This window comes from Cyprinus carpio, chromosome B4 (assembly GCF_018340385.1).
Source record: "Cyprinus carpio isolate SPL01 chromosome B4, ASM1834038v1, whole genome shotgun sequence".
NCBI lineage: Eukaryota > Metazoa > Chordata > Actinopteri > Cypriniformes > Cyprinidae > Cyprinus > Cyprinus carpio.
The window spans coordinates 17,599,943-17,620,566 of record NC_056600.1 but is presented as its reverse complement, the minus strand read 5'-3'; the positions used below and the strand labels follow the sequence as shown (position 1 = coordinate 17,620,566).

General features: G+C 39.6%; 1 protein-coding gene across 1 annotated transcript in view; it reads left to right on the top strand.

Annotated features, from left to right (window-relative positions):
- Positions 1-588: 588 nt before the first annotated feature.
- Positions 589-20,624, top strand: part of celf2 (cugbp, Elav-like family member 2) — a 146,275-nt gene continuing 126,239 nt past the window's right edge. The window contains exon 1 of the mRNA XM_042722244.1: positions 589-852. Coding sequence (XP_042578178.1) covers positions 800-852 — 53 coding nt within the window. The 5' untranslated portion in view covers positions 589-799. The remainder of the gene's footprint in view (positions 853-20,624) is intronic.

Below are 20,624 nucleotides of genomic sequence, written 5' to 3'. Positions count from 1 at the left end.
GTGGAGTAAATTGCACACTTTATTATGACTTTTAGCATTATTGTAATCATTATTAAACAATTAACTGTATATAGCTTTTTATATCCCATATGTCTTACTGTCGTATTGTGTTGTTACTGAATGACATCTTGATTTAAAAATGTGCATCTTAATTTAAACCAATCTAAACGTTATTATTTATTTATTCCCATGGGGTCTGGGTGACTAATGGTTCTGCAAAGTGTGCAAAAACATCAGTGACCTTAGTCATAAGACTAGCCCTAACCTTCTCTTCTAAGTTTTGCAGAACAGCACAGTATGTACATACTAAGTACACTGTATTATATGCTTTGAATCGTAACTTAAGTACGCCTAATATGAAACGTGACTGTGTAAAGCGTTATTGATAGGCCTACTTACCTGTTTTAACTGTGGAATTCAGACTTTAAAGTGGAGAACAGTATGCCATTTTAAATTCGTTGGCACTTGGTATCATAACACAGAGTTATAGACGCCCGCCTCTATAAAAATCTCTTTTAAAAATTCACAAGGAGCATAAAAGCACCAGGTAGGCTATTCATTCGGCAGTGTCTACGGAAACCGTTGCATACGTTGAGTCGGATATTACACAGAAGAGGTTCGTATAGAGAGAGAGAGGCAGAGCTGGAGTGATTGTGAGGGGCGGAGGAAAGAGAGCCTGTTCTCAGCGCTTATCACACTCAGAGCAGTGCAGAGAGACAGTCGGAGTAACAGCGCTCACTCACTCACTCAATCAGCCGCATTCTGTCCGAGCAAAGCCCGAGCCGCCCGAGCCTCAAGCATGGTCTCTATAATCTCAGACCTGGACCCTCTCAAGAGCTGGAACGTGTTAAGGTAAGACCCGAGCCGAACATGCGGAGAGAGCCGAGTGTCTCCATCTCGCCCGCGCTGAGGACGCGCTCTTTCCCTCCGCTCGATTCCAACATGAATGTTGTGAGAATTGCGTACGTCTGCGTGTGCAATTTCAGCTCGAAAAAGTGTGTGTGGGACTTTTTTTTTTCTCCTTGAGTCCGCACATATGCTGTCATGTGTCTGACGCATGGAGTGTCTTATTAACCCCTTGAGCGACCAAACCCTCCCCCGAACGCACCGGGAATTGAGGAGTCTTACCGGACCGGGCGCGTCTCAACTCATCTGTGATGCGGGATGATGGTGCTGATGCTGAGAAGACGCGGTGCGCATCGCTGCGAGATTTTTATACAATACTTCATTTAAGCACTTTAAGTCAATCGACTTGACATTTTGGGCTGTTTCTTTTTCCCTTTTTCTTTTTGTTTAAAGACTCCTTAGAATCTTGATATGACACATGGTGTTGCGCATCTCCGTCTATTGCGCAAACAAATGCGCGGCTTTGAAGTTTTTTTCTTCGTTTTACCTTAGTTTAAACACTGTTGGATATTTATCAAGTCCGTGTCAAAACTGAGCTACCAAGACTGAGCATTATAAACAGCTGACCCTAACCCTATAACCATTATCTTTGGAGATCTATAGTCGTTTTGAAACATCACAGCTGCTTTTAAAAGTGCCTAAAATGTTAAAAACGCAGGGGTTGAGACAGCTATTGTGTTAACTCAGTTCTCTGAGTTTTTTTGAGGAAGTATAGAAGGGCAACTGAAAGCACAGAAAGCATGTCATGGTGTCAAATCCTTCCGCATTAGTTCTCGGAAACACTTTTAGAGGACAACATTATGACCCTAAAATAAGATTTATATTATATTATATTAGCTTTTCCAAAAGTCATTTAGTATTTTTCTGATAATCTGCATAATATAATAAATAAATATTAGTTGTTAAATGTTGAGCTTCATCCTAGATGTTTTGGACAAATACATAAAAGGTTCAGTCAGAATTACTAATAGCTTTAAAAGCGTTCATGAACATATTTGTAATGAGGGTATGAAGAGCGAACTATAAATACTCTGGATCTTCATATATAGTTCAGGATTCTGGGTTGTTGTAAATTGGGGCGCCGCTGTATTCCACACTGAATTATGGAAATAGATCAAGGGTATAAAGATGACACGCTGTGCTCTCTCAGAAGAAGTGTTATTTTTGGTCAGTTATTTATTCCGATAAGCAGGTCACGGCTCAGACTGCACCAAAATGCATATATGCGTCCTCAAACGTGTGCATGCGAAAACGCACATTGTGCGAATTCCATATTGATACAAACTAGAACACACACACACATGTACAGTCCTGTTTTAATAGCCTTAGTGTGTAGGTGACAGACTACTGCTGCATTTAAGTAGACATTTCCCGATCGATGTAGCACTATTAGTCAGTATGTTCCTTTTCTTTCTCTCTGACTGACACTCACAATCACAGTTCCACCCCAGAGCCGTCCGGGGCATAATCTTCTGTTCAGAGCGGGAGAAAAGGGGCTGATGGGGGATGTGTGATTGATTGCTATTTGTCTTTTTCTTCTTTATTAGTGTGGAAGCTCTATATTAGCCAGAGGAGCAGCTGCCGGACTGCCTTAATAAAGACCAGCTTAAGTTTCCCTGTCTTTCTGTTGCGTCTCTTTACATTTCTCTCTTTCTTATGTGGCTCTAGGGTACTCAGTGGCATTCACTTGTGTGTGTGTGTGTGTGTGTGTGTGTGTGTGTGTGTGTGTGTGTGTGTGTGTGTGTGTGTGTGTGTGTGTGTGTGTGTTTGTGTTGCATCCGATTAACTTTCTCATTATCTCTCCTTTAGTTCAAACCCTTTTCTTCTGTCATCTTTTATTTGAGTAAAAACCTGGGAAAACAGACTGAGAAAGCAGATAAAATAAATCCAGAAATAACTTTGCTATCTATTAAGTTGATTTTTCCGGGCGCAACTTTGACGTGGTGCGCAAACAAAAACTCCAGCGTCTGCGTTTTCCTGAAGTTTTTACCGAATCGACACCTCTGAACATCTCGCCGTCAGCTCGCAATAATTTCTGCCTAGTTCAAATACATCATCTTGGATTGCATCTGAATATGACGCATCGTAATGATGTCACATTTTTCTTATGATCCATGCAGTGGAAATTTCCGACGTGCTTCATTTCTTTTTAGGGCTCAGCTCTCTGCAGGATCACTCTGTCATGATCCCACTTTTCCCTCAGACGGGTCGATGCATTTGTAACACGGATGTTGTTTGAATGACAGACTTGGAGATTTATTTCAGCTGCTTTTGCATTCAATGCATTTTTGCACTTACAAAAGAACTGGATGTCATGCTAGGATAATAGTGTTAACAATCTATCTATCTATCTATCTATCTATCTATCTATATATCTATCTATATATCTATCTATCTATCTATGCCATTCTTAACTTCTGTAAGAGAATCATCGCCTTATGTTCACCTCTGCCTCTTATGTTCTTTACCTTTCTCGAACTTTTGCGCGAATGTCTTGTGCGAAAACGAAGCGAAGAGATGCAACTCCGTTCTGTCACTGCAAGCAACAAGAACAAAAATACCATGGAACTCATGTCCGCCCACACAGACACACACACAATGAGTCATAAGCACATGCATAATGTTCTAACACACACATACAGCCACACAACAGCCTCTCTGTCACGCTGACACACACACACTGCGCTCTGCGCGCTTCGGAAGGCAGGTTGAGTCGGTAATGAGAGGCAGCATGCTTATTAATACCACTTGATTACATTGAAAATTACTTTAAATAACAATGACAAGTTGTTGCCTTTATTGAATTAGCAGAGAGGCAGGCGGGGGAGATGATTTGATTAGAGGCATATTTAAACACGAGACTTGGTGTTCTTGCGCTTGATGGCAGGTAAACTTGGTTTCTCATTGTCTTTTTACATCCTTCTGTCTTTCACTCGTTTTAGCAGAGCGAGAAAAACAACTTGTTTTTAGGCCAGAGAAAGAGAGAGAGAGTAGCGCTAGTAGAGAGGTAATGGAGTGGCAAGCATCCGTCTTTAGCAGTGGGTGACCTCTGACCTTTGCAGTGTTGGTTTTAATGAACGCTGTTAGCGGCAACGGCTCCGAGTGTGTGTTTAAGCCTCTGCCCAGGACGCATCCGTAATTATCTGGCTGAGTGGCTTTTCTGTGCGCGTGTGTGTGGGTGGGCGGATCATGCCGTTAGCCTGTCCCTTATCCCCGGCATTAGCGGCTGGCTGCAGACAGTGGTGCACAGACGGGCGACGCAGATGAACGGCATTCCATGCTGATCTCTGCACCTGTACCAGCCTCAGACGCACATGGCAGCGCACGTCACTCCTCACCAACAGGTCTGGGCACTGCGCAGCAACAAAAAGGATAAGATCTTTATGTATCTAGAATAACTAACCTCCATTATGTCTGTCTATATATAGATAGATAGACAGATAGAGACAGACAGAAATAGACAGACAGACAGACAGACAGATAGATAGATAGATAGATAGATAGATAGATAGATAGATAGATAGATAGATAGATAGATAGATAGATAGATAGATAGATAGATAGATAGATAGATGAAGGAAGGAAGGCAGAGCCAGACAGACAGAGACAGACTGACAGACAGATAGATAGATAAATAGATAGAGACAGATAGATAGATAGACAGATAGATAGGTAGATAGATAGACAGAGTCAGACAGACAGATAGACAGAGACAGACTGACAGACAGACAGACAGACAGACAGACAGATAGATAGATAGATAGATAGATAGATAGATAGATAGATAGATAGATAGATAGATAGACAGACAGATAGATAGACAGATAGATAGATAGATAGATAGATAGATAGATAGATAGATAGATAGATAGATAGATAGATAGATAGATAGATAGATAGACAGAGCGAGACAGACAGAGCCAGACAGACAGATAGACAGAGACAGACAGACAGAGACAGACAGAGAGACAGAAAGAGACAGACAGACAGACAGACAGATAGACAGATAGATAGATAGATAGATAGATAGATAGATAGATAGATAGATAGATAGATAGATAGATAGACAGACACAGACAGATAGACAGAGACAGACTGACAGACAGACAGACAGACAGACAGACAGATAGATAGATAGATAGATAGACAGATAGATAGATAGATAGATAGATAGATAGATAGATAGATAGATAGATAGATAGATAGATAGATAGATAGATAGATAGATAGATAGATGAGTGTATATTTGTTTTCTGGTTTAGTTGTGTACTCTGGTCTTTTGAAAGCTCAGGGTAATGAGGAAGAGGTGGAGGAAGCGCTGTGGCAGTGCAGGCTGGAGGTGAAGACAACATTTGATGAGTGTGTGTACTGGATCCAGTGTTCTGTATTATTGGCTCGAGTCAGTGTGGCGATGCACTGCCCTCCGCCGTCTAGTCAGTGTACCCATTATACTGTCTGTGTATGTGCATGTGTGTGTGTGTGACCAATATTGTTCCACAGTCTGACATTTTCGGAGCCTGTGTGAGCTACCCAGATGGGTCTGCACCCCTTGAAGTTAAACCCCCACCCCTCACACACACTCTCTACCTAGAGAACGTAATTACAATTATCAGCTCACCCATCACAATTACAGCTGAAGGAGAGAGAGAGACAGGGAAATGAATGCAGGCAGAACAATAGATGCTCGAAAGAATGAGACTGCGAGAGATAAAAGTGGAAAGAAGATGGATGGGGACATAGAATTTGTACTACTTTTTTATATAGATCATCTGCTGTACCTTCTGTGCCCCAAATAACAGTCTCCTTGAAACTCATAATCACCATACATTTCCTTTAATAAGAAACATCTCTTAAATATCTCAGTAGTTTCTCACAGACAGCAATGAGATTCATTGAAAAGCAAATTTAAACTTTTAAGTAAAATAAAATAAAATTGTAGCAAAACTGTAGTAAGCCTACAGTTGTAGAGTTTTACAAGAATCACACATCGCACTTTATTTTTAGGTCCAGTTCTCACTATTAACTAACTAATAACTACAACTTTTGCCTTTTGTTTATTAATAGTTAATAAGGTAGTTGTTAGGTTTAGGTATTGGGTAGGATTAGGGAGGCAGAATATTGAATAATAGGAGGTCTCAATATGAACTTTTTCATCAAAGTTCTAAGAAGATCTAAGCTATGATGTCCACTTTAATTTAATAACTTGATACTTTTTCTATATGTCTCACTGTCTTTTTTATGATAAGAAACTTTTCTGAAAAAACATCTGAAATCTTTTTACATCTTAATCTCCTAAACAATAAAATAGCAACCTTTGAGACATGGAATTTACTGGTGTATCTTAATATGGCTCTTTCGTGTTTCTGGCTATTCTGAATTTTGTGCGTGTGTTTGTGCGAGACACAGAAACAGATTTCTCCCCCATTTGGCTGGTTGAGGCAATTGGGAAATGGTCACAGGATTTTAATGAGAATCTGAACGTGTGTGTGTGTGTGTGAGGAGTGCATTGTTTAAGCTGTAGGAGAGTGCAGGGCTCAGGACAGAGACTCTTTTCAGGCCGCACTGAATGTCCGTGATTAAAACCGGACTGAACGTCTGACTGTCTGAGAGAGAGACAGAGCCTATTGTCATCTCTCTCTCTCTCTCTCTCTCTCTCTCTCTCTCTCTCGTTCTGTGTATGTAGGCAGTTTTCTATGATAAGGTTGAAATCCAGAGAGGCATATCAGTGCTGGTTTCCTCCTACGCTAGCTCTGAGAGAGGAGAATGTGTTGCAGCTATGTTTGAGGAGAGCACTTCAGGAACCATTCATAGAGCTTTCACACACACACACACACACACACACAGAGGCATACACACATTTCTACCCATGTAACTAGCACACGGATGTTTCACCTTGCTGTGAAATGTAGCACTGTCTCTCTTCTCACACTCATACATACGCACATGCATCAACATACCACAGACTTCAACTGTTTTGAAATGAAGCTATTTATAATGAATTCATACTTGAATTCAACAGATTTAATTGCGAAACACAATCTGTTTTGTTTTATTTATGAATGAGGACATTTTTAAATGTATCCATAGGGAGATTTTATCAGATTTAGGGTATAAGTATTTTGTTTAAAACAAGAGTGTTTTGATGCTGTCGAAATGCTAAATGCTAAAGTCTAAATGCCATTCATTTAGAGTCCTGCACTGACCTTAACATTAAATTTGATTCAAAAAATGGTAATTTCAAGTTTTGCAAATCAATCCAGTCAGATTCTGAGCACACTGGCTATTGTAAGAATGGCTACATAAACCCACAGACACTCTTTGCTATGCTAATCGCAAGTTTGAATGAAACTTTTAGTTTTAGCTTAGCATGAAGCATCTGGGAACTTTGAATATTACATTATAAGTACGCTGGGGGAAATATATTTTGACACTTTTGACTGCGTATGAACACACCATGCTGTTTATATGTGAGTGTGTGTTCCTTTATAAAATTCCCGGTTAACAGTAGAGCAGGATTATTGTTGAACTGCCTGGATTCTGTAGCCTCATGCATATTTACAGAGAAACACTCCTCATGTTCACTGCACTCCTTTATTAAAAAGAGCGAAGTGTCTTTCCAGATGCTTTGCTTTGGGAGAGAGAGATGGCACATACACGCAAGACGGAAACAATCTCTCTCTCTTTGACCACACGCTGATATCATTTGTTATGATTTTACAGCCCAGTTTTTAAAGGTTTGTTGGATGAGGCACATTTGTGGGAAGAGGATGACCTGTATTTTACTGTGACACACAGAAGTCGACATCTTCAAAACAAATGAGTGGTAAATGAGATCGAAATGAATAGACATAGTAAATACTTTGTTTTACTGTTTTCTTCACAGAACACTGTAGTACGGGACACAAATTTATACTTATGCTTAATGTGTTTTTTGAAACAACAATAAGGTTTCATGTCTCAAATCTTTTAAGACATCATTTCAGAAGTTCATTTGCTACCATTTGAACTCTGATATTGCATTGAGTTCATGTTTTACTGCAAGTGTTTTGTTCGTTTTCAGGCTGACACTCTGATAGCTGAGCTAAGCTAAACATGCTAGCATCTAGTATTTTTTCCTCTCTTGTCTCTTTTTCTTCCCTTTTATCCTTCGTTGTTCTGCCTCGCTGGCTGTCTGTAAACTCCTCTATCCCTTAACCCCAGCTGAGAAAATTCCTGCTGTGTGTGTGTGTGTGTGTGTGTGTGTGTGTGTGTGTGTGTGTGTGTGAGTGTGTACAATGTTACATTAGCTAGCGCTCACACAGGAAGTTCTTGACTCCAACTGTGTTGTGTGTGTGTTTAATCTTAATTGTAGCTGTCTGTCTGTACTGTGTCTTATGTTTCACTCCACTGCTGAGAGAAAAACGGGCCTTACGCTTGTTAGAGGGATCACACACACATACACACACTGTCCCCTGGCATGGCCCAGTAACTTTCAGTTCCTCAAGATTAAAATCCAGCATGTGGTCCTGTGCAAGAGGCCAGTTATGTGTCTGTGTGTTCTTCTAGGTTAAGTTGGTTTACTGCATGTGAGAGTGGATTAAGGCTGTAATGATCATAACATTTTGGCTGTTGAATGATTGTAATACAAATAATTGTGATTAATTGTTTGTTTTGTTCATAGACATTCAGCGACATACACCTGAAAAGTAATTTATTCATATTAACCCCGAAATCATGAAATAAATGAATGATATTGCACAGAAAAAGAATGATATAAATAACATTTTTAATTAATTTTAATTTTTAGTATTAAAATATATTTTAATTGTTTAATTATACACACATGGCCCTATAGGAATGTTTGTACTTGCATTATTAAAAATATATTAAATATTGCATATTTCATGGTATATTTATTTGCGCTAAAATCCCTTTATTTGGGTTGCAATATGTGCTTGCGGTCATCCCAAATAAGTGTGATCAGGTGATTATGCAACAAGGCTAGAGTAGATTGAGTGTGATCAGTAATGGAACTATTTTTACTTGTCTTTCTGGTTAAAACTGAGACTTCAGTGAAAGTCGGAAGTGTGTGTGAGTGAGAAGGCAGCTGTGCTAAGCTTAGGTTGTATGACGGTTAAGTGGAGTCTTAGGTCTGATTAAAGTCAGGCGACTGAGCTCAGGCCGTGTGTGTGTGTGTTTGTGGTGGCATACACTTAAACTTTCCCTTTTTTTCTGTTTCCACAGGAAGAAAAGTATGTCTGTTTCCTGTCTTCGCTAAGCACTAATGAGCACGCTGCGTGCACACGCTCACACACACACGCGCAGCTGGAATCTAGGCAACACCCTGCCATATTTTTACTCTTTTAATTTCTGCTTCTCCGCTGTTCTGTGTTTTTCTCTTTTTGATATAATCCCTGTGTGTGTTTCCGTGGTTACGCTGGCTTAATGTCGTACTGATGTGACTGTATCAGCCACGCATGGCCAACCTCATCAACAAACTTTAGCAAAATATGTTTCTCTTCTTCCTGTCTTCGCCCCACTCTTTCCGCCTTTAATCTGCTACCCCATAATTCTGCAGCAGCCTGGGGAGCTCTCGCTGTCTTCATCCCCAGGGGTCATCATCATCATCATTAGCATCAGCATCATCATAATAATTGTTATTGCTGAGAACTTGTAATGATTGAAACACATTTGTATGTGTGAGAGATACCCATGTGGCATTAGCCTCAGATGGCACGTTCAAGGACCATTCACTAGCTGTCTGATGCATATAACACACAAAAATATCAAGCTTCAATTTGATTAGGTGACTTTACGCAATTCCTGGGAGTCAGCGTCAGTCTGGGTGGAATAGTAGGTCAAATTCCTTGGGTAGAACTGGTTGCCGGATTTACAGCGTTATTCTTTTTTTTTTTTTTTAGGGAAATATCCATGAGCACAGCTATTTTTCTATTTCTCTGACTTTATTCTAACCAATATCACAAATTTAAGATTTATCTGCCCCTTACTTTCATGTAAAAAAAAAAAAAATGCTGTTGTTAGTTGCTTTACGGGACATATTTGTGTTCAAAATGGAGAGAATGGAACAAATGCAGGGCTTTTGAGAGAAAAATGTTACAATAAAAAAGGAAGATGTAACATTAAATCTTCAGTCCCATTTTATATTAGGTGGCCTTAATTACTATGTACTTATATTTAAATTAATCAATTGATACAATGCACTTATTGTGTATACATGTTTTTACATAGTATTTTTTTTTAAATAATACCTGCATGTAATTACATCTATAATTAATTTCTTTAATTACATTTATAATTGCACTGTTTACCCATCTCTTACACCTTAACCCACCCTTAAACCTAGCCATACTGCTAAACCTGTCCCTAACCTTTCCAGTAACCTACTTCAATAGTAGCAAAAGTGTTTTGTGATACAATATGAACACAATGAGTACATTGCACTTTTTTTTTTTTTTTTTATGTAAGTACATAGTAGATAAGACCACTTAATATAAAATGGGGCCCATTCTTCTGACACAGTTACAGAAACCAACAATTATCCCATCTGAATCTGCAGAATTCCGGTCAATTGTCCATTTGCCCCTATGTTGCATGCACAGATTTCATCATGTTGCAATTGAATGCGTCTTCTGTGCATTGCCTTGAATCGCCTGCACTGATTGAATCAAAATTTTGCTTTCAAAAGTTATTCCAGAATTTTTCTCAACTCTGGCCCTCGAGGTCCACAGTCCTGCAGAGGTTGGCTCGAATCCTGTCAAACTGACCTTGGATTTTCTAGTAAAACTGAATATATCCTTATATAGTGCACTATTTAAGGGGACAGCTATTTGTAGTGGTGTCTAAAACTACAGTGGACATTATCGAGTGGACGCATTCAATCCCATTAGTGTACAACCGAAGTACACTCAACAGCTAAAACAAAGGTCTTCAACTCTGCTCCTGGATAACGGTAGTCCTGAAAATGTATTTCTAATCTGCTTTAAAAAAAAACCTGTCTGTGATTTTCATACAACCCTGAAGACTTTGATTAGCTGGTTCGAGAGTGTTTGATTAAAGTCAAAGGTAAACTCTGCAGGACAGCGGCTTTCCAGGAACAGGGTTCAAGATCTCTGTGCAAGAGAATACCCATACACTGTTAGGATTGTGCCAAATGAATTCCAGAAGATGTCCGCAGCCTAATAAATGAGGGTATTGGGTGATTTCAGACACAGCCCGTGATTACCTTGTTGTTTTTGAGCAGGGTTGGAGACTCTAAACTCTGCAGGGCAGTAGACCTTGAGGGCCAGAGTTGAGAAACCCTGAACAAATCAAAGAAAAAGATGGAAAATTCCAATAAAAACAACAGAAGACGTAGGCAGAAACAACAAAAAAAATGGATAAGTGAGGTGGTCAGAAGATATTCTCATTTGTGCAACTTGAGTATGAAAGAGTTTACAGACGACAACTCTGTACTGAGTGCTGCAGGTAAGGTAAAAAATCAGTCAAGCATGTCGAACGTCTCCCTACAAGTTTATGGTCAGTGAAGTACACTCAGAAAGACGTTACAGCAAGTGGATAAACAAAGCATTCCCCAGTCTTAAGTGGTCCTTCTAGTCCAGAATGAGTGGCAGTGTGGACCAGAATCTATACTGATAGTCACTGAAGTCTGGCTCTGCAAGACTCCCTAGGTGGAAACAGAACTGTTTACCTTGTCATTTCCAATTTTCTCCAGTCAATCGTTTATACCTTTCTACTGCCACTAGCAAACGATCAAAAACCCTCTGCAGCATATGCACAAACATTTGCCAACATTCTGCCAGCAGTCTTGCCAAAACTCAGATAACACCACTGAATCAATCTTCTCCACGGTTGCCAATGGTTCCCTCTCCGTGCTTCCAAGATCTGGTTAAGTGTGAACACATCTGCGTTCACACACCCTTGTTTCCCCTATCACAGCACAGTTACGCACAGCAAGTGCCCTTCTTTCCTGTTAATGCCTTCCTAAACATCCCCATAAAAATTACGAGCAGAAACACATTACTGGCAGCGCGCCCCATGTCTGCGTTTATTAGCCTATCAGGCTGGGTTTATATCGGATCACGCCTTTGTTCTAATGAGATCTCTTTATAGCCAATCAGAAGCGCATCTCTTATGTGGCAATGGCCTGATCAAATTTATGGTCAATAACCAGCCTTTTAACGATGATGAGATGTGGAGTGTGGAAGAAAATGGATTTATTCCTTCACTATTTGCTCTCAGATATGGGGACATCAGTGTGTGTAGCAGCCAGGTGCTCGGTCGGATGGTTCGCCCTCGCTGAATGTGTTTCCGGCCGTCTCGGAGGGCTACGCACTGACCTGCGTGCCCAGAGCGAGGGCTCTTATCTGAGGCAGAGCGAGTGAGATGGCCCCAGGAGGCTGGACATTACCAGGCCTTCTCGGATCCTAATTATGGGGGGAAGGTGTGGAATGAAAGTAGAGGGCCGCCGAGGCAGCCAAAACTAGACCCCTCGAGTCCCATTACAATTACTGCTACGAAGCACACACACACACACAGCAACAAGCATACACAACCCTTTCGCCCTGACGTGCTCATGCACACACCAAATCACAGCACGTTTCTACACTCTCATTCTCTCTTGTAATTGCAATAGCATTGACGCCCGCTCCCCCGTGTCCTAAGCGGTGCACTTCCATCTTTTCTGATAGTCAACGATGCACACAACTCTCAAATTCTCTTTTTCAGATGCAAGTTTGAGAAGACTGAATTTGTCCAGTGTGCTTTGCCACACACACATAATCTCTTGTGTTCCAGAAGGGGTTCAGTAAGAGGGAAAACAGATGGAGAACTAACCTTGGATGACATCACTGCATTTGCCAAGCAACATGTCCAAACCTGCATAACCACAATGACCTACACACACAAAGACATACACGTACATCTTAAGACTAAGTGACAATTCTTTCTTTGCTGTTGCTCATAATGACCTGATCTGCAGCGTGACACGCTGACCTAAAGAAAAGGTGTGTGAGAATGAAAGACAGTTGGGGAGAGGATGAAAGGAGTGGAGAAACAGAAAGATAGATGCTCTTTGATAAAGCTTTGTGTAATCACTATCATGTATGTCCTGTGTCGTGTTACTTTCAGGGACAAGAACTCAAGGGCTCTACAGTTTGTGTGTGAGAGTATTTGCGTTTCATGGCAAAATGAAAATGAAAATCCATTTCTGTTTACAATATCAGTCGCATACTCAACACACACTCAACAACAATGTATGTATGTGTCTGCAAATGGACAATTTTCCATAGGAATGCTATCGGTACAAAGGTAACCCATGCTTTCCCATTAGAATGGGATGTTGGGGTGGGGCATATTGATGGGTTCCTTTTGTAATGGTAAATTGTATTTATTTCATATACACATTTCAAAGTTTGTATTATTAATCAAAGCAATGAAAAGACATTAAAAGTGAATACATTTCAGCCAATTCTTTCTCAGACAATTAATGCTTGGGAAAAAAATAAAAAATACAAACATAAGCACTACTAGAGGTGTTTGGCAGTAAATAACCAAAGAAGTAGTGCTGTACTAACTACATTTTCCAGGTGCATGGCAGCTCCGCGATCTTCAGTAACTTAGGTTGTACTTTTTACACAAGGGTAATTTGAATTTGCTTCAAATTATGAGTAGCTTGCAGTTTGTGATGCTACAGTTTCAAAAACACTCTGAGGAACTGTGAATTGCAACTTGTTTTTGCTATTCAAAGCCAGGTGGTATTTATACTTTAGGGAAATGGGATGTTCCCATTCTAGAGAGCATTTTATTAGACAAAAGTACACCAAAAAAGATGAATCATCAGTATTTTGATCATAGTAAAACTTCATTTTTTAGGTGTACACTAGTATATTAGCCTCAAAGGTAACATACTACACTAAAAGCCACAAAAATCTTGATTTTATAGGGTCTTTAAAGACAATTTGGACATGTATAATTAAAGGATTATGTTAAGAGTGAGATGTTAAGATTTTAGCTTATAAACAACTGGATTTCCCACACATCCCAGCATAGCACTGTATTAGAGTCCTTTATCCCTGTGCGTCCTGAAATGTGTGTAAGAGCATGCATTCTCACATGTGCAAGTGTGTATGTCCGCTAAGCCTCAGGGTACTGGCACACTGTTCTCTTCGCTGCCACACTCCTTTCATCTCTCTGTTTGAAAGAAGACAGAGGGGGCAAGCATCCGTGTGGCGTTTACGATGTGTATGTGTGTTCGCACTTTCAATACATTCTCATGTTAAGCCCAAAAGCACCCTCATTAATTCCTTTGATGCCGTCTGATTGGCCGGGCATTACTAAGTCACATTAAGAAATGTATTTCCTCGCTTTTACTTAATGATGCTTTTCCAGCCACTGCAATTAACCAGGGCTGTGTGTGTGTGTCTTTATATATCGGTTCGTGTGGGCCTGTTTGTGTGTTTAGGTGCTCTTAAGTGCAACGGAAAACTAGTTAGACTACAAAGTGTCTAACCGTCGACAGGAAATTGCCTTCTGATAAGTGCGGACCCTTTTAATAGGTCTGAAACTAATGGAATATGTTTCTGCAACATTGCCGGAATATTTTCGGCATGCTAAACTCATTTGCCAGTTTTGCCGTAAGTCATTTAGTTATTTGATGGACATTTAATGATATGGTTCGATTTAATTTCACTCTTTATCTCTGTATTTACTCCACAAAAACCAAAATGAAAGCTGTGCCCCCCAAGTTTATGATATAAGTTGGTTGGAAATGGTAAATTAATGTTGGCTATGGACAAGGACATTTTTTTTTTGACATTTTTTTAGAGTTTTCAGCTCTAAACTCATGGCACTTCGTACATATTTTACTCATAAAATATGTATAATTTGTGAAAAACCGTACATATTTTATGAGCTGGCAAAAATTATAGGAATTCGTACAAAGGACCACCCCTAACCCCGCCCTAAATGTACCCCTCACAGAAATCGTACGAATTAGCCACCTTGTAAAATACGTACGAATTGGTCATGATATAGCATTGGTATTTTTGTGTGTCTGTGTGTGTGTATTTCAGGTAAACCCGCTCCTAAATGGCCCATAAAAACAAAACAAGCTGTGGTTGGTCAATTAACATATCAGTCAGATAGCTGTTTCCTGTCTAAGTGGGCATATGTTGGCCAGAAGAAGCTGAAAAGTAGACCAGCCTTTATGCCTATAGTCAAAAGGATATGAGATTGTGTTCTCATTCTTACGAATAGCTCATTACACAGCTGCCGCAGAATGTCTCACATAAACAAACGCATACACCAAACTACTTTGTCTATAGTGAGACACATTCCTGCATGCTCATGTGGACATTTTGTACATGCGTACACATGTTCTCCAACACGCTGGACACACAGACGTGGAGACACACTTGTTGTAACACATGCTGACACAAATCATGTTCTGTCTATGTGAATATGTGTCTGTGTGTAAGTTACACAGAGACGCTGTAACATTTGGTTTCAGTCGGGTCTCATGTGACCTTTAAAACCACAGATGCCACAATCCATCCTATCACTTCACTTTATGGATGTGTTCTGTGTCTAATGCTTCTGCAGAGACCTGCAAGTACATCATCTTCATATTAATAAGTGTTGGTTCTTAATTATTTAAAAGTTTTCATTGTAAAATTTAAAATTTTATTTAATTAACGTTATATTACCATTGTACATCCCATAGTGTCATGTCCAAAAAAATCATGATAATTCCATTGTAGTTAAAGGAAAAGTTTGAGCGAAATTACCACTTAGTCTAAGTGAAATGTTGTACAAATGATTATTGCGGAAAGACACATAAACACACCCTGATCATATATCCAAGCATGGTATGGACAAACTCACAGAAGAAGCATTTTTAGAGGATGTCCCCTATATGTGCCTTATAAAAGCATCACAGCTTTCTAAGGAAAATGTGTGTGTGTGTGTGTGTGTGTGTGTGTGTGTGTGTGTGTGTGTGTGTGTGTGTGTGTGTGTGTGTGTGTGTGTGTGTGTGTGTGTGTGTTATTACTTTAGGGACAACCTTGTGCTTTTAAGAGACTGGCTTATTTTTCTGCAATACAGTATTGTTGCTGCAATATATAAATAATATATATTTTGTCAGAACACTTGGCGGCTGATATAACATAGTATTTATCGGCGTGTAGGGGGATTGTGGGTGTGTGTGTGGGTGAAAGGGGGTTTAAACAAGTCTGGGGAAATTTATGAGTGTGTCATGAGTTTAGGGCTTTCAAACTCTATCAGAGAGGAAAGCAGATAGCCACAACGCAGCTGGAGTTTAACACCACGGTAAATTTTCTCTGACAGAATTCATCCCTCCAATCTTCCTACAAAGGCGGCGGTCACCTGATCTTGATAGAGGCATGTGACCTATAAAGCTGTACTGTAGATGTGTTCAAGATGTGTGTATGTGTGTGTGGTGGGATGTTTGTCTGTAACATGAGAGGGGGGACCTCTTTTTCCCAGATTTCCTCATTTTGTTGTCATAGAAATAACAAAAACACTGGGCTGCTCATGCCCAGAGCTAAGTGTCGTCACTCCGGTCGACTTAATAACGCCATTACTAAGATCATTACAGCATTACAGCCTTTGTTGTGTGTATATGAGAGTCTGAAACAAAATGTTCACTTAACATGGTAGACTGAACACATGTAACACACACAAAAAGAAAGTTTGTATTCGTTAAGATGCTAAGTTCTCAAATAAAGGTGGTATTGGAGATACACTGTTAAATGTGTATGTTAATGTAAGAAACACTTAAATAAGAAACAAAAGCATAGTCATTCCTTAAAAAATGAGCTGTGTTTCATGTGAATTAAAATGTACTGTATAACGTGCATATTTCTTACCAGAGTAAGCAAAATACACACGCCTACATCTGCACACTCAAACACACATATGTTCCTCTCAAATGAGAACAAAGCTCTGGGAGAATAATCAGATCTTTATTCCCCTGGCCCTCAACACTGCCATTTCCATAACAACACACTGTTAGGGCTAACGCCATCGTTTCCGGTCGCCATCCTGAGAGCTTAGTCTGCTAACTTGATTTAGAAATGATCCATTCAACTTCATACACAGGTAGAAAACATTCTGTTGTTACATTCTGTTGACAACACTGAATTTGTTTCCTTGGCAGTTCAGTTGAGTATTATGAGATTTATTATAATTAGAATGAAAACTGCTGTGTTTTGGACGTAGTCTGTTTTTTCGCCGATTCATGAGAATACACAAGTGCACGTTTCCCAACTGGAAAACTCCAGCTTAAGCCAGCTAAACTCAATGTGAATCAAAGTTTGCAAGTTATTTTATCATAATATGGTATATTTTTATGTGACTCATAATAGTCAGGATGGTATTGAATTTGATTGAATCATTAAAAAAAGTAAGCCAAACTTGAATATGAGTTTTGGGTTAAATAAGTACCTGGTTATTGGTTAGCATTATCCAATAGGCCACGTCATCCAAGTGTCATCAGAAGAGAAGATATTTTAGAGGAAGAACAACTTAATACACTTTGATTAAACCAACAAATTGTTCACGATAAGCACAGTAAAAAAGTAAAAATATGCACAGTTTTAATATTGGTAGATGGTTTGATATGGTTTGTAGTAGGTCCAAGCTGGTTTAGGTAGATCACCAAATGGAGTACTAGCTGGTCGAGACTTGGATAAATACAGCAATACACCATCAATCTACCATATTCTAAAACTAATCTGGCATTTTCAGTAGCAATTTTCAATTATCTTAGAGGAGAAGAGAAATGTAAAAACAACAAGACAGGAAGAGGAGCAGGCCATTAGGTCAGGTGCACAAAAGAAAAGCCTGAACGTACCCTAAGAAAACGTGCAAAGCCACATAACAAAAATCAATAAAATAATGAAACCTGACAAATATTTAACACTCTTTCTTCATCCTTTGGTCTTCAAACTCGCCCTGACAAGAGAAAAGAGCAATCAACGCTTTATACTAACATGATTTGGTCCTTCTGGACCCCCAAGGGCCAGCGAAGGAATCCCTGGGTGAAGGCATTAAAGTCATTACAGGGCATTGTGTTTCTGTCTCCTTCATTAACTTCTCCCAGAGCCATGCAGATCGGCCTGAACGCAAGCACCCCGACCCCATCTGTCTGAAATGTGATCTGGCTTATGAAATCTGCTGCCTACGGCAGCTGTGCAATCACATTACATCCGCGAGATTAAAAATATATTGAATTTTTTTTCCACTCCCTCCTCGCGCTCTTGCCCTGATTTTGTTCAGCCCAACGATGTGTTTCCAGTTTTCTTGCTGCCTAGCTTTCGATAACTCTCTCTCTCTGATGTTCTGCATTCTTCTGGATATCCTCTTCTGTTTCCCCTACCGGCTAACTGCCTCAAAGGAATCATTTGGAAAATTCTGTCATGTACTTGCCCTCATGTACGGTTCCCAAGGTTCTCAAGCCTTTTTTTTCTTAGAACACAAAAAGAGATGTTTTGCAGAAAGTCCAAGCTGCTTGTTTCCATTCAACAAAAGTGGACTGCGAACAGTGGCTGTCAAGCTCCAAACAGCACTAAAAGTGGCAAATATGACTCTTGACTCTTGTCTTCTAAAGCTCTATAAAAAAAAAATAAAAAATTATTATGCACACTTTTACACTTAGAAACCTAGTGCATTCCTGAAATGTGACTGATTTTACCAGGTATAGCTTGTTCTGGATGTCTTTTTTAGTCTTAGTCCAACATATCTACAACCAAAGTGGTTTTAGGGTTAGTGAACAATGTAGCTATGGCAAGGGTGTACAATTTTGCTCCTGGAGGACCACTAGCTGTGTTTCCATTACCCTTTTTATTGTGCAAATTGAAATTGCAAACTGAAAATGTGCCTAATGGAAACATCAAAAACAACCATTTATCGCAAAAATGTTTTTACGCTAGCGTGGGGTGGTTTTTCATGCAATATATTTCGCATAACTTTTCGCAATTTTTTTTTTTCTTTCCACAGGTATGTACGTAAAAAGTCATTTGATCATTCTTCAGTGTACTATAACCTCCAAGAAACACTTCATATGTGGTCGCACTGAAGTATAAATGTCCCAGCAGTGGCTCTCCGTGCTGCTTCTGTAAAGATACATGCCTACACCTCCTTCGATTAAATAAAATGGCTTGTGCAGTGGCCGCGATATACATAATCCTACCAAAATCCATTGTCATGACTTAAACAAAAATTGTTTTAGTTGCATAACATCAGCTAATGGAAACGCAGTCATTTCGCAATACTTTTTATCGACATTTACAAAATACCGCTAAAGATTTGTGAAAATCTGTAATGGTAATGCAGCTACTGTCCAACAATATCTATTCAGATGTTTTGGGGCAGGTATGGTAAATATTGGCCCTCCAGGAGCAGGACTTTCTCTAGGAATTCTTTGCACGGTGACAGAAGAGGTGCATGTTAGAAACCTGTTTAAGACAGTCATTATTTTTGCAGTTCTGTTCTGTGCTGCTGGTGAAATACAAATCATGTAGCTGTAAATCCTAGCATTTCACAGAATTCTCACTGAGTAGAAGGGTAAACCTATGTGTAAACTCATGTTTATTTTTTACACCAACCCTCTTTCACTCCGTCATCTGCCTGTCATCTCCGATCTCCACCTGTTATTCAGATGATGATGTTTACCATGTGTATGTTGTATGTCAGTGCAAGGTACCAACAGTGTAGCAGGCACACATTCACACATGTGTCGTCACTTGCAGTTTGGATCTTGGGGGAACAGGGTGATGGCAATTGCATGTAGCGATGCTGATAGGATATGACGTCTGTGTGTGTGTGTTTGAGATGAAGCTCGATATGGATTGCCAATTACTGTCCAGTGCAGGAGAGGACAGCCATCACCTCTGCTGATGCTGTCACCACAACGACCAGACAGAAATCTGCTCCCACTGGGAGTTATTACTACAGCACTCACACACACACACACACACACACATATCAAATCCACAACAGTGCACACACAGAAACACACAATCACCTCCTTAAGACCTCCTAGCTGCTTAGCAAAACCATAGCGATGAGCCTTGCTCACATAGTTCGGTCAATTTGCTGTAGTATGTTGACATTTTTCCAAGCTATTAAAGTTTGAACGTTAAGTTAAGGTCCACTTTAAGACAAACTTAATTGGCACGTAGTGAAAACTGAACTTTCAGAGCTCATAGATTTGCTCTTCTAATGGCTTAAATGAAATGTCACTTGCTTTATTTTGCACTGTGGTTTGTTTTAACCCTAAGCCACTTGACCAAAGTCTACAGTTCAGTACACATCCCAAAACACTCAAACTGAAAACGAGCAGTTCAAAAACCAAGAACATGAATAAACCACAACTGTACATTCTAATTTATTCGTATTTCATGATCATTTTGCTTAATTAAAAAGTGTGCAGAAAGGCATGACGGCAGCACCTGTTCCTGTCGTTTACTAAGATTGGGTGCTTGCTAGGTAGGACAGCAATCTCTCCTCTGTATTACATGAGGCTTATTATTTAAAACAATGTTTTAGGGCTATAGGAGAAAAAAAAATAATAATAAATATATATATATATCATTGTGAAAATCCCTTTTTCACTGTGTGAGTGAAAAAAAGGATATTTTATGAGGATACTGGAATATAATGATAAAGGTGAACGTTACACACTACACAAAATGGCAATA